The 13014-nt window shown below is 38.2% G+C and overlaps 1 protein-coding gene across 1 annotated transcript in view; it reads right to left on the bottom strand.

Annotated features, from left to right (window-relative positions):
- Positions 1 to 582: 582 nt before the first annotated feature.
- The window catches only part of Kif5b (kinesin family member 5B), a 42464-nt gene continuing 30032 nt past the window's right edge, over positions 583 to 13014 (bottom strand). Inside the window, exons 18-26 of the mRNA XM_040755336.1 lie at positions 12723 to 12784; positions 12514 to 12623; positions 11544 to 11645; positions 9861 to 9921; positions 9691 to 9762; positions 9404 to 9508; positions 7849 to 8065; positions 6992 to 7139; positions 583 to 3153 (exon numbers count right to left, since the gene is read on the bottom strand). Coding sequence (XP_040611270.1) covers positions 7009 to 7139; positions 7849 to 8065; positions 9404 to 9508; positions 9691 to 9762; positions 9861 to 9921; positions 11544 to 11645; positions 12514 to 12623; positions 12723 to 12784 — 860 coding nt within the window. The 3' untranslated portion in view covers positions 583 to 3153; positions 6992 to 7008. The remainder of the gene's footprint in view (positions 3154 to 6991; positions 7140 to 7848; positions 8066 to 9403; positions 9509 to 9690; positions 9763 to 9860; positions 9922 to 11543; positions 11646 to 12513; positions 12624 to 12722; positions 12785 to 13014) is intronic.

The raw sequence follows: 13014 nt of genomic DNA, 5'->3' as shown, positions 1-13014 counted from the left end.
AACCATCTGTAAAAGGATCTAATCCCCTCCTCTAGAGAGCAGATGAGCATGCAGATAGAGCTCATAAAATAATAATATAGGATTAAAAATTTCCACAGCAATTTTATTTATTTATTTATTTACTTTTTTTTTTTTTATGAGACAGGGTTTCTTCTCTGTATTGTTTTGGAGGCTATCGGTCCAGCCCGGCCTCGAACTCACAGAGATCCGCCTGCCTCTGCCTCTGCCTCCCGAGTGCTGGGATTAAAGGCGTGCGCCACCACCGCCCGGCTCCACAGTAATTTTAATAGATACAAACCAAAATACAAGTCAGTCCCACTTGAACTAATTAGTAGTAGTCACTCATTGCTAAAACATACACAAATGAAAGATGCAAAATAACACTAAAATAACAAAAACGAGACTGATGATTGATTTCTAGGTCTTAATTTTTGACCTATCTGTTGCTCGAGAGGCAACAACACATTAGAAACACACACTCAAACACACACCCACACCCACACACCACTATTCTGCCACTACAGGGCATTCAGTTATATAAAATCAAGTTAATACTTCATTAAGTAAGGTTCAAAAATGTCGTTACATTTCAAAAAGATTTTCCTTTATTTAAACACATTTACAGCATGCAGGTTAACTTAAAATTATATGGCGTCTTCCCAAACCAATTATATTTGAATGTAACTCTAAGCACTGAAAATGAACCAACATATTCCACAGGTAGACTCAGACTTTCTTCTGTTACCTCAAATCAAACTGAGATTTGCAAATAAATTCAGTTATGCATAGTAGTTAGTTTCCTTAAGTTAGGCAAATAATTTAATTGATCACCATGAATAAATACTACTCTCATTTCAATGAGTTTCTCTTCTGAACCAATTACCAGTACCACTCAAAGGAACATTAATATATCCAGTCACAAAAAACACTGCAAATTAAAATATTTTCAGTATTCTAGATGATAAAAAAATGTCCATTTTGAGTGAATGCTATACTTAATGACCTATCATAGCAAAAAAGAACAGTTCAGTTCACTGAAAAAAATTTATGAAATTCTTAGTATACTTTATGAAAGTTTGAAATTATAAATAGAAAAGAAACAGTAAAATTTTAAAAACTTAACAATGTGTTTTCTTAACAACATGCTAGTTACAATTCATTGTGTGTTACACAGCACCAATACCCATGATACATCTTAAAACTACTGTATTCAGACAAAAGAGAATTTTTTTTTCCATTATGAAACTGCCAAAGAAGCAAATTTTCATTTGGAAAGAATGTCCTTTTGAATGCAGCCAGATGTCTCTCATGAGACAACAATCACCACAGGAGCCGTGCATTTTACTAATGACGACTTACACCTCACTGCATCAAGGTTTCACTTCAATTTAGAGTGTTTCTTCCAATCATAAAAGCAACACAATCATTAGAGGCTGCAGACTATAACAGCAAAGATTTTTTTGACTGTTAAAAAAATAAATAAGTTTATTTTTCAAATCAAAATTATTATAAAAGTGGAAATTACAATAGTTAAGGAAATAGAAAAATAAGCCAATTATGATCTGAGTCTTCTGACTATGGCTCCAAATTTAATAATACAAATATCTGTATATAAACCTTTTCCAAAGCTTCTGACATTCAGATTCTGACACAGAACCCCCAAAGCTTCTCTATTAACCCAATTACCTCAGACCCCCATTTCCTGTGGATTTCTGCTAACAGGGCTGCAGCTACCCCAGCACTGAGGAAACAAAGGTGAAATCGTTCCCTGTTTCTTTTATAGATCCTTAAAATAAACTTGATTGATTTTAATCACCTGAAGAGTAGCAAAAATAGATACACACAGTTCTAATTATGAAATTATGGACTATAGCCAACAATATAACTTGTTTGAAGACTATTAGTGCTTGGCAAACAATTTGCTATTTCTAACTAAACAAATTATAGTATATGACTTAGTGTAGCAGGTGAAAACCATCTTCAAGATTTCAGAGCAAAATTAACCATGTATTTTTAAGTTTATGGTTTATCTGTCCCATCACAATTTTTCTCAATTTTCAAAGGCTATAAATTTATATCAGCCAATGCAATTATTTGACAATTAAAAACTGTTTAATTATATAATGTCTTAATCCATTTATTTTCTAAATCCATAATATTTCCTAGTATTAAAGATGACATTAGCATCTGTCCAATTCTTGCTCTAGCAGGCAGCAAGTACAACAGAATGAAGCAGGGCACTACTGACCCATTAAGCTATGTTAAGTGCAGAAATAGAAAGGGATACACAGTTATTTCCAAACTCATCCTTAAAATGAGACTTGCTTTTGATATGTAAAATATTTCTATTTAAAGTAATATGCAACAGGAATTTCATGAGCTAACAGTTAAGGAGCCTGCTCAGTCTCGAACTCCTGGACAGACAATCAGAGATCTCAGTGCTCAACGTTTTTAGAGGCATGCTTCAGAGACTATACAACAACATCAACCCTGACCTCACTTCAAGGAACATTTATTTTCAAATTAATTAATTTTTTTGTCTTTGTTTATGAGACAGGGTCTCTCTATATAGCCCTGGATGGCCTCAAACTAGCAAATATCCACCTGCCTCTGCCTGGGATTAAACATGTGTGCCACCACACCCTGCTCCAGCGATTTTTAAAATACAGTACTCACTGACCTGATATTATTTTGTGGCATGTAGTATTGTAAGTGGTAAAATTTAAGACATTTAATCTAAATATTCCATATTTCCTTAAAAAAAAAAACAGACATTTTAGTAGGAAAAAAAAAAAAAAAGAAAAGCAATAGCAGCTAGGTAATGTAAACCCAGATTAAACACACATAGAAAAGGCAGTCGCAAGGAGTACAGTCCTGTAATGTAGTTACTGGGCACGGTGAAGACAGGAAAGACAAACTGTAATAAATAGGCCGGCAGTTGTAAACTGTCATTTCCCTCCTAGGACATCAACATTGCACTCTAGTGTTGGGAACCAGCAGAGTTTACAAGAGTGGATAGGAAAACAGCTGTACAGGTTAGGGATAATTTACACATTTAAAAAAGTAAATTTCTATAATCCCAAGGGGGTAGAGGTTATAGTTATTGAAAGACTGATTTTATGTCCTCTTCAAACTTCAATTACTTTTCAACACCTGAAATGGGAGAAAGCAGAGAAAATTTTAGTTTTTATAAAACTCATGTTCGAGGAAATAATGAAGAATGAAAACAGGAATGACTTAGTTTCTTTAAACAAATGATTTTAAATTAGATTTATTTTATGTGTATGTGTCTTGCTGCATGGGCACCACATGACTGACTGGTGTCCATGGAGTTCAGATGAGGGATCCCCTGGAACTGGGATTAGGTATGATTATAAGCCACTACGTGGGTAACGGGAAAAGAATTCAAGTCCTATGCTCCTAACCAACGCATATATCTCTAGCCTGATTTCTTTCTTACTTATCTTCTAACTTGAACTATTCTTGAGCAGGACAATGTTTACAAGGTCAGCCCATAATGTTTTTCATCTAAGTAATAAAGCCATAGGTGGGTTGATATGTAAACACTTTTGTTTAATAAAGAAAATAATTGGGCATGGTGTCTCAAACCTGTAACCCTAGTATTTGGGAGTCTGAGGTAGGAGGCTTTACCATGAGTTGGGGTTGGAGGTGGGGCATGGGGAGCATGGAAAAGTGGGGGAAAGCAGACTCCTTCATCTTTTAACCAGTAAACATGACATTCTTTTTTTTTTTTTTTTGGTTTTTACGAGACAGGGTTTCTCTGTATTGTTTTGGAGGCTGTCGGTCCAGCCTGGCCTCGAACTCACAGAGATCCGCCTGCCTCTGCCTCTGCCTCGAGAGTGCTGGGATTAAAGGCGTGTGCCACCAATGCCCGGCAAACATGACATTCTTAAATCAAGGACCACTAATTGGCAGCAGTTAGTTGCAAATACATGTGGCTTAAATAAACATAATAAGAGCTGGGGAGATGCTTCACTGGGTAAAAGAGCTCACTTAAGTTTGGATCCCCAGAACCCACATGAAGCAAGGTGCATGCCTGTGTATCTGCAAGACAGGATTTGGAGAAAAGAGAATGTCTGGAAGCTGTCAGGATAGTTAGACTGGAGTGTGCAGAGGAGAGTCTGCCTCAAGGTGGAAGACAAGGACTGATACCCAGTGTTGACCTCTGATTTCCCCATACAAGCTGTGGTACTTGTGGGACTGCAGACATACCCCCAAAATACACACAATTACCCCGGAGTGTCTGCATTTAGTAAAAACCTATTCACAGTGCTATATGACAGAAGACTGGTTATGTAAAACTGTAAAGAAAACATTCAACACTATTAATAACTATCATCACTCCCCCAAATATATCCATATTTTGAAATGTTTTTCTCAACAATTAAAAAATTTATCTTCATGGTATCTAACTTTTCAACAGTTAGGAACTAAAAGGCTCGAGGGATGATGAGCATGTCAAAGTGCCCGTTGCTCTTGCAGAGGCCGTAGTTCAGACCCCAGCACCCACTAGGTGGTTAACAGCCACCTATACTTCCAGTTCCAGAGGAACTGATGCCACTGGCTTCTCTGAGCACTATACATATACACATAATTAAAAAAAAAGATACTAACATTAATTTTGTTAGATGTGATTGTTATTACAGCTATGCAAAAAAAAACCACTTATTTTTCATGAATCTGTAACATATTTTTATAGCGAGTTTCAAAGAACTAAAAAGGAGAATGAGTTAACTTTTCACATATGTGCTGTTTGTAGTGTGTGTGCAGAGACCAGAGAGGGGTAATTTGCTCCACCAATATATTGTTTTGACATAGGACATCATCCTGAACCTAGAATTCTGGTTTACTAGCTGGCTGCCCAGTGAACTCTAGGGATTCTCTCTCCTCAAAGCTGGATTTACAGATGTGTACTTCCTTGTCTAGCTTTTACATGAATACCAAGACAAACTGAGGTCCTCACACTTCTGTGGCAGGCACTCAGCTGGAAGACTAAGCCATCTCTCCAGCCCAGAAAGAATTAGCTTTAAAACGTTACTAGATGTAAGGTGGAGGGCCTTGTTCCTGCCCCAAATGATGTGACAGACTTTGATGATCCCCCTTGGGAGGCCCCACCCTCTCTGAGTACATGGTGGGGGGGTGTAATGGGGAAATGGTGAGGGAAGTAGGTGGACAGGAGGGAGAGGGAACTGGGATTGGTATGAAAATAAGATCGTTTTTAATTTAAATAAAAAAAACTAATATTATACTAGATACTGTTGCTCTAATCTACTCAAAAGATAAGAGGCAGCATTATGCAAAATGTCAAATAAAACCAAGTAAAACTAGCTGGGCGGTGGTGGCGCACGCCTTTAATCCCAGCACTCGGGAGGCAGAGGCAGGCGGATCTCTGTGAGTTCGAGGCCGGGCTGGACCGATAGCCTCCAAAACAATACGGAGAAACCCTGTCTCGTAAAAACCAAAAAAAAAAAAAAACAAACAAACAAAAAAAAAAAAAAAAAAAAAAAAAAAAAACAAGTAAAACTAAAATAAGCCAGCCTTAGCATTTCTCAAAAGCAGTAAGAGGTTACCATCTCATAATTATCTAGTATTTTAAATTTTCAGTTTTTGTTTGTGTGTGGTTTTTTCAAGACAAGGTTTCTCTGTGTTAACAGCACAGGCTGTCCTAGAACCCACTTTCTAGACCAGGCTATCACAGAGATCCTCCCGCCTCTGCCTTCTAAGTGCTAGGATTAAAGGTGTGTGCTACCAAGCTCAGCAAAATTTCAGCATTTTCTGTGTGACTTCCGTGTTAAAAGTCAAACTTCTGGCAATCTGTCATAAACTACTAGGCAGCTATTTACTAATGAATGTGATACAGAACAAAATCTTCAGTGTATCACTAAATTAAAAAGCTATCAATTACCACATGGGGAACAGGTGTAGTATAGTAACCCCAGAACCTTAAATTTCAAAGTTATAGTACATAAAGAAAAGTCCTCAACTCTCTGTGTATCTGCCAGAACAGATGGCATGCCTGAATTTGATTCCTGGGATCCACACAGTGGAAGGAGACTGGAATCTTGAAATTGTCCTCTAATTTCCACACTTGTGCACACACACAGACATGAAGATACATGTTTACCAAACAAGAAAAGAAAAAGAAATAAGAAAAGTCAGAAACCCATTAGAGAAATCAACTAACAGGAGCTAGAGGGATAACTCAGTGCTTAAAAGCAGTGTCCTCTTTCAGAGATCAGGGTTCAATTTACAGCACCAACATTATGGCTAACATACTGTCTATAACTCCAGTCCCAGAGGACCCAACACCCTTTTCTGGCACCCAGGAGTGCTGCACGCATGTGATACACAGACATACATGCAGGCAAAATACTCACATATAAAACTAAAAAAAAAATCTTTAAAAAAACCTTCAATAAATCAATGGGATGCTATTTTGGGCCTATCAAATTATAAAACTACCAATATTTAATGTTAGCAAGGATGCAACCAAATGCTCATTTTTATTAAGATGCAATTTCAGGCTGTCCTTCTGGAAAGCAACTGAAAAAGCCTTAAAAATGCTCACATTTTGGAATTCCAGTTTAGGAAATCTTCTGATAGCAATCTAAAGGATGATACAGTATAAAAGATACTTCATATTTCATTTGTAGAAGTTTCAATTTCAGAACAAAATTAATGTGCTTTATTAAACTTCTAGTAAAGGGGATACTATAAACCGGTGCATAACCATTGGGTAGGATACAAAGAACTATTATAAATGATCCAACGTGAGTTTTAAAAACAAAAACATAAAACTGAAAATACAGATTATCTGAATCATGGAATAGACTTGCCAAGTTACTTTCATAAAACCACACAAATTAAAAAAAAAATCCTGATCCTAATGTGAAATTCAAAACCTAGGCCAGCAGCTCAGCATTTCCACATACAGTTAGTTACAACTCAAAAGTCAGGCAGGAACCCACACCTGTGATGTGCCAATGTTTATGCCTGCTTGCCTCCGCCACCTCGCAGCGCCACTGGCTGGTTGTTCTGAACAACTGTGCCTCCTCCACGAACTGCAGCAGGGTGAGTTGGAGAGGCTGCTGGATGCTGTCCAGGACGGATGGGTTTTGCTGTGAGACAGAAGATGGAGTTAGAACACAGTTCAACAGTGACTGTACGATTACTTAGGTTTCTAACCATTCCCTAGTGTTTCTATGTATTAATTTCTTTTGGTATTTTTTCCTTATCTCTTTTTCTTGATTATTTCCCATTCTCCAGAAATAATCAATATAGTCTCTTGCCTCTAACAATCTTTCAAAATACTTATTGACTACTTGTTAATTTTTGAGGTAGGTTCTCTCCATATAGCTCTGGTTGTCCTGGAAAAACTCTACATGAACTAGGCTGGCCTAGAACTCATAGATGGTAATTTTCAGAAGTTAGTTCTCTTCCACTGTGAGATTTAGAGATCAAACTCAAGCCATCAGACTCTGAATAGGAAGAAGTGCTTTCACCTGCATGCTCTCACAATCTTTTTTTTTCCTGCACTAGTAATTATCTGAAACATGAGTATAAAGTGCGGCTGCCATCTGTTCTCTCTGGAAATTCTGTTCTGCTTTCCAGGTGTTTACCTATAGCCTGCCCTGTAGTTCTCTGTCCAGTAAGTGTGGCTCTCTTAGTGTCTATATTCCTTCCCAACACTATTGCTTCTTAGTAATTTAGGAAATGAAGACAGAAACACCATCATGACAGAGCATTATAAAGGAGAAACTGTTCCCAAGCTGAAGGACAAACTACTTGGGCATCATGTAAAAGTTTGACTTTGTATATTATACTAACCAATCTGTGCAGAGTGCCCTCTTCTGGCCATATTCTTTGACCTAACTGCCTCTTTTATCCGATCGACTTCTTGTTGATAGCGTTTGCGGTCACGAGATGCATTTTCTTTGGCTTCTTTCAGGGCAGACTCCAAAGCTTTCACTCTCTCTGCAGTAGCTCTAAGTCGTTTCTCTAGCTTAGGAAGTTCGCAGCGAAGATCTGCATTATCACGTACTAACTAAAGGCATACAAAGAAAATATGGATAGCTTTCAACAAGATGATTTAAGGAAATGAGTATTTTCTAACTGCAATTTAGAAAAATAAATAAAACTACATTTTCTATTGAGCTTTTCCAGTTAGGTATCACCATGTAAAAATTTTCTATTTTGGCAGCACCATGTAAAAATATATACATACCAACATACATCTCACAAAGCACACACTCGTTTAGTTATTGGTTTTGAGACCATAGCCTAGAATAACCTCAAACTCACTCTGTAGTATATGACCTTGAAAATCTATCCTGGCTCTACAGAGTGCAAGGATTAGAGGCATCATCACCACATTAGGTTTTCTGGGGTGCTGAGGACAGAATCCAGGGTGTCTTGCATGCTAGGCAAGCACTCTACCAACAGAACTGACACCCCACCCTGTTCATTTCATTATTTATATGGATCTGATTGAACTGTAATCCTTCTGTACCTAGGCAGACATTGAAGTAGAACATGGTGTTAGTGCAGTTACTTCCTTCAGTAATACAACCTTTGGGTATATTTTTGAGACAGAGCTTCATGTATCCCACATGGCCTCCTATTCATGTAGTGAAGGATAACCTTGATCCTCTGGTCTCTAATGCCCCAATTAGGACCACAGGTAGGTATGCACCACTATGTCCAGTTTTTATGGGGGTAATGGTATTGAACCCACTGTTTTGTGTATATTAGGCAAACACTGCTAACCGAGCTAAGTCTCCAGCACGCTCTTTAGTTATAGGAAAAACCCAAGCAAGCACAATAATAAAGCTAAAATGTTTTTAACTTTACATTGGTGCAGTCACTGAGTTTGCAGTAACAAGGCTGTATTTTTAAAAATTGGCAATACAAACATATATATTCCTGTAAAAAAATAAGAATTGCTCATTGCGTTACACTATGTACTTCAGATAACAGGCAAAAAGATCAACAAAGAAAAAGACCAAGCTCTAACTACAAAACGGAGCCTAGCCAATAACTTAACAAGAAATTTCAGCCTTGAACTCTTACAGAGGAAATAAGGCTATTTCATACTTTCCACAGGACTTGCATAATAACAGAGTTGATAAAAACATTAACTTCTCCCCTGGGCATGTAGTTCATACCTACAATCGTAGCACTTGGGAAGCAGAAGCAGAAAGATTGTTGAGCTAAATAATGAGACCAAGGCTCAAAAATAAAATGTTGACTTCCCAGCAAGTTCTAGTCTGTGTATGACTGCTCAATGAAACAACAAAGTAGTTCCGGACTCTGGAAGGTTAACATGTTCCCTACTCCACATTTACAGTCCTGCATTGCTGCCATGCTACATGCGCTCTGTTACCTGCTTGTGCACTTTGGTGAGCTGTTCCAGATTGTTTTCAAGGAAGGAGATTTTCTGCTTCTGTGCAGCACTGCCACCGGTGTCATCAGAGTCAACCTCGGCACTCTGAGAGGAGGATGGTAACAAAAGCAGAGAAACTGTAAAAATCAAAATACCCGAGCTTCCTCCACACAAACATGGACATAGCAAAGACAAAGACATGCTTAAAAAAGACACATACAAAGGAAAAAAGGATCACACAGCAGCAGGCACATCCCTACAAGTAGCCCTTGGCACTAAGGAATCACCTTTTTCACCCTGGTAGCCAGGTCTTGAACAAAGAGCTTGCGAAGGTTGTGTAATGTCTGAAGTTCTTTTGCCTTGAATTAAGAATAAAGATATCAGTCTTACATTCACAACAATTACGGCAGAAAAAATAAAATACTCCCTAGTCATACTTATTTTAAATTTTTCTTACCACTGTCTCCTCCAAACCCTTCAAGTCTTGCCTTGCTTGCTCTCGTCTGTCTTGCATAACCCTAAAGCAACACAGGGACATGTTTTCAACTTCGATTTCATAAACCAGTTTTATTTAGCAAAAATTAAATCAAACTTTATTAAATTCAAATAGAAAGATGCTCATATGCTCATATTTAAATAACAGTTTGTGTTTGCCCATGCTGTATCTTTCTTTCTTTCTTTCTTTTTTTTTTTTTAGTTTCTTGAGACAGGGTTTCTCTGTTTAATAGTCTTGCTGTCCTGGAACTCACTTTATAGACCAGGCTGGCCTTGAACTCACAGAGACTGTCCTGACTCTGTCTCCTGAGTGCTGGGATTAAAGGTGTGCCCCACCACCTGGCTATACTGTATCTTTTAAGGAAACCTGTATGCATATATTTCAGTCTCCTTTTCAATATATAGTTTATTAGGGAGAAACAGCCCTCATATAGCAGTGGAAGAGATCAAACAGTATGAGACAGAGTTCATGTAATGGATGACTCAAATTTTTATTTTAAAATACGCTACACATATAGTATACTGCTAATTCATCCAAAATAATACTCATTAAGTGGAAACTGATTGTAAAATTTGTCCGAGACTAAAATATTTTATATCACACAAAACTACAGCTGAAATCCAGTAGAATCCCCTGACTGTAGTGCTGGGACTTAAATCCAGGGCTTTGTGAATGCCTGGAATATTCCCAGTCTTCAGCAGAACCTTTATGCAATCCACTCTGAATTGGTCTTACAGTGTAACTATCCTAACTACCATAGTTCATTTGCAAATCATTTCAAGGCATATGGAAGACTATCATCATGAGTTATTTACCTACTCAGACTCTTGGGAAAAAAAGGAATTCATAGTCAAGAAGGAAAAGTATGGGGGAAAAAAACCCTCTGCCCCAAAATTAAGGTTGGGGCTAGAAGGATGGCTTGGCAGTTGAAGCCCTTGTTACTCTTGCAGAGGACCCTTTTGATTCCCAGCACCCACATGCTGACTTGAGACAGTTTGTGGCTCCACTTTTAGAGCATCTGTCACCTCTTCTGACTTATGTGGGCCCCTGCATACACATGGTAAACATACATAAATCTGGGCAGGCTACTAACACACATTAAGAGAGACACAAACAAAAAGAGCCCCAAAACCTCAAAATAAACCACCACCAACAAAAACTTTAAAAAAATGAAGGCCAAGAGCCAGATGGTAGTGGCACACACCTGTAATCCCAGCACTTGGGAGGCAGAGGCAGGTGGATCTCAGTGAGTTCAAGGCCAGTCAGGTCCACAAAACAAGTTCCAGGGCAGCCAGGGCCATCCCAGAGAAACACTGTCTTGAAAAACAAAACAAAACAAAACAAAAGGCCAAAACAATGTCCTTTTTAAGAAAAACCAAATTTGACAAAATGTATTAGAAATATATTTTACAATTTTCTAAATTATTTATTATCAGAATTTAAGATAGTTTTGAAGGTAGATCCTAAAGTACTACAGACACCAAGAAAACAAAAAGCAGTCTGAGAAACAGGATCATAGTTATGCGAGACCTTGCTTTCACTACAGAACATGTCACAAATCAAAGCAAAGTAGAAGGCAGCCACGCCCATGGGCAGTGCCCACAGTGCCTTGTATTTCTAAGCTTTAATCCAAGTGGCACTCACGTGAGCTCGTGCAACTTCCTGCTCTTCTCCTGGTCTGTGGCTTTCAGCCTCTCATGCTCCACTCTTAGGCGCTCCTGCTCCAACACCATCTTCTGGTTTTGGCTGATGGAAGAATAGAATACAAGCTCAACCTTAAAGTTTCCTGAATTTTGGCATCAAAATTTAACTTTTTTGGAGGGAGGGGGGGGCTCTTGCTGTTTGAACTAGCACCTTATTACATATTCTTTCCCAGAACTTGGAACCTTCCTGCCTCAGCCTAGGATTACAGGTGTGTCCCACTATACTGGGCTTGACCTCTAAAATGTTCTGTCTCATTTGCCAACTGGTCAGGACCTCATTGCTCTGTTCTCTACAGGTAGGAAAGTGAGGGGCTTGGACACTTTCAGCCATGTGGTATTTCCCATGTGATCATCTGAAATCACTTCATTCTGCTCCCCAAACCTTTATCTTTACTTCCATTAGGTATTAATAACAAGAACCATCTCCCCAAATCTGTCATCACTTATTTTGTTCCTTCTTTTGATTTTTTTCTACCCAAATTATCAGATTTCTCTACCTTATAGTCTATGTATGTGTAGACAGAAAACATGGGAAGAGAAGAAATGGCTTCCAGATAAAAGATAATGACTTTTAAAAATAAAACAACATCCCCATAGTTGGAGATGCCTTTTGCAAACTTTTAGAAGCTAGTAATCATCTACAATAACAAATTCAAGCAGGAGCCCCTTGCTTCCTTTCCCCTCTTTTACAAAATATTCAGACCAAAAGGTCTAAAAATATACCTTCAACACTGATCTGGGACTTGGGAAGTTTTACTAAAAACATGAAAAAAATTCTAACTTCGCTGAGAACAGGTTTCTAATGAGAATGTGTTTGTCTATTATTAGTACCTTATATCTCCTCTTGTCTGAATAGTCAACAACCTTTTTGAATTAGTCTCTACCAACTCAGAGAAAAATACAACACTTACTCTTGGAGATCAGTGATTAGTTTTTCCTTTGCTTCAACTTCATCTCTTAAACTACTGATTTGTTTCTGGTGAGTTTCTCTGTGACTCTGGATCTGCTGTTCAACAGCTTGCTAAAATTAGTTTGGAAGGGGAAAGATATTAAAGTTAGACTAAGATTAATAATAATGATGGATTAAAAACATCAGGATACACTGGAGCATCAAACTTGCCTTAACTTCATTTGCAGTCTGAACCTTGTTTAAGTGCTCCTTTTCCATTTCATGGACTTTTTCTGTTTGGATAAAAGAGAGTGGGGGGTGGGAGGGAGAAGGGGACCAAAGTGAGACTCAAGATTCCTAATAGAAACCACAGAGCAAGTATGTTTTATAAGAACTTGGCCAAGCCAGGTGGTGGCGGCATATGCCTTTAATCCCAGCACTCTGGAGGCAGAAGCAGGTGGATCTCTGTGAGTTCAAGACCAGCCTGGTCTACAAAGTGAGTTCCAGGACAGCCAGAGCTACA

The sequence above is a fragment of the Mesocricetus auratus genome, unplaced genomic scaffold, assembly GCF_017639785.1.
Source record: "Mesocricetus auratus isolate SY011 unplaced genomic scaffold, BCM_Maur_2.0 Super-Scaffold_100013, whole genome shotgun sequence".
Taxonomy (NCBI): Eukaryota; Metazoa; Chordata; class Mammalia; order Rodentia; family Cricetidae; genus Mesocricetus; species Mesocricetus auratus.
This window is presented reverse-complemented; position numbering and strand designations above follow the sequence as displayed.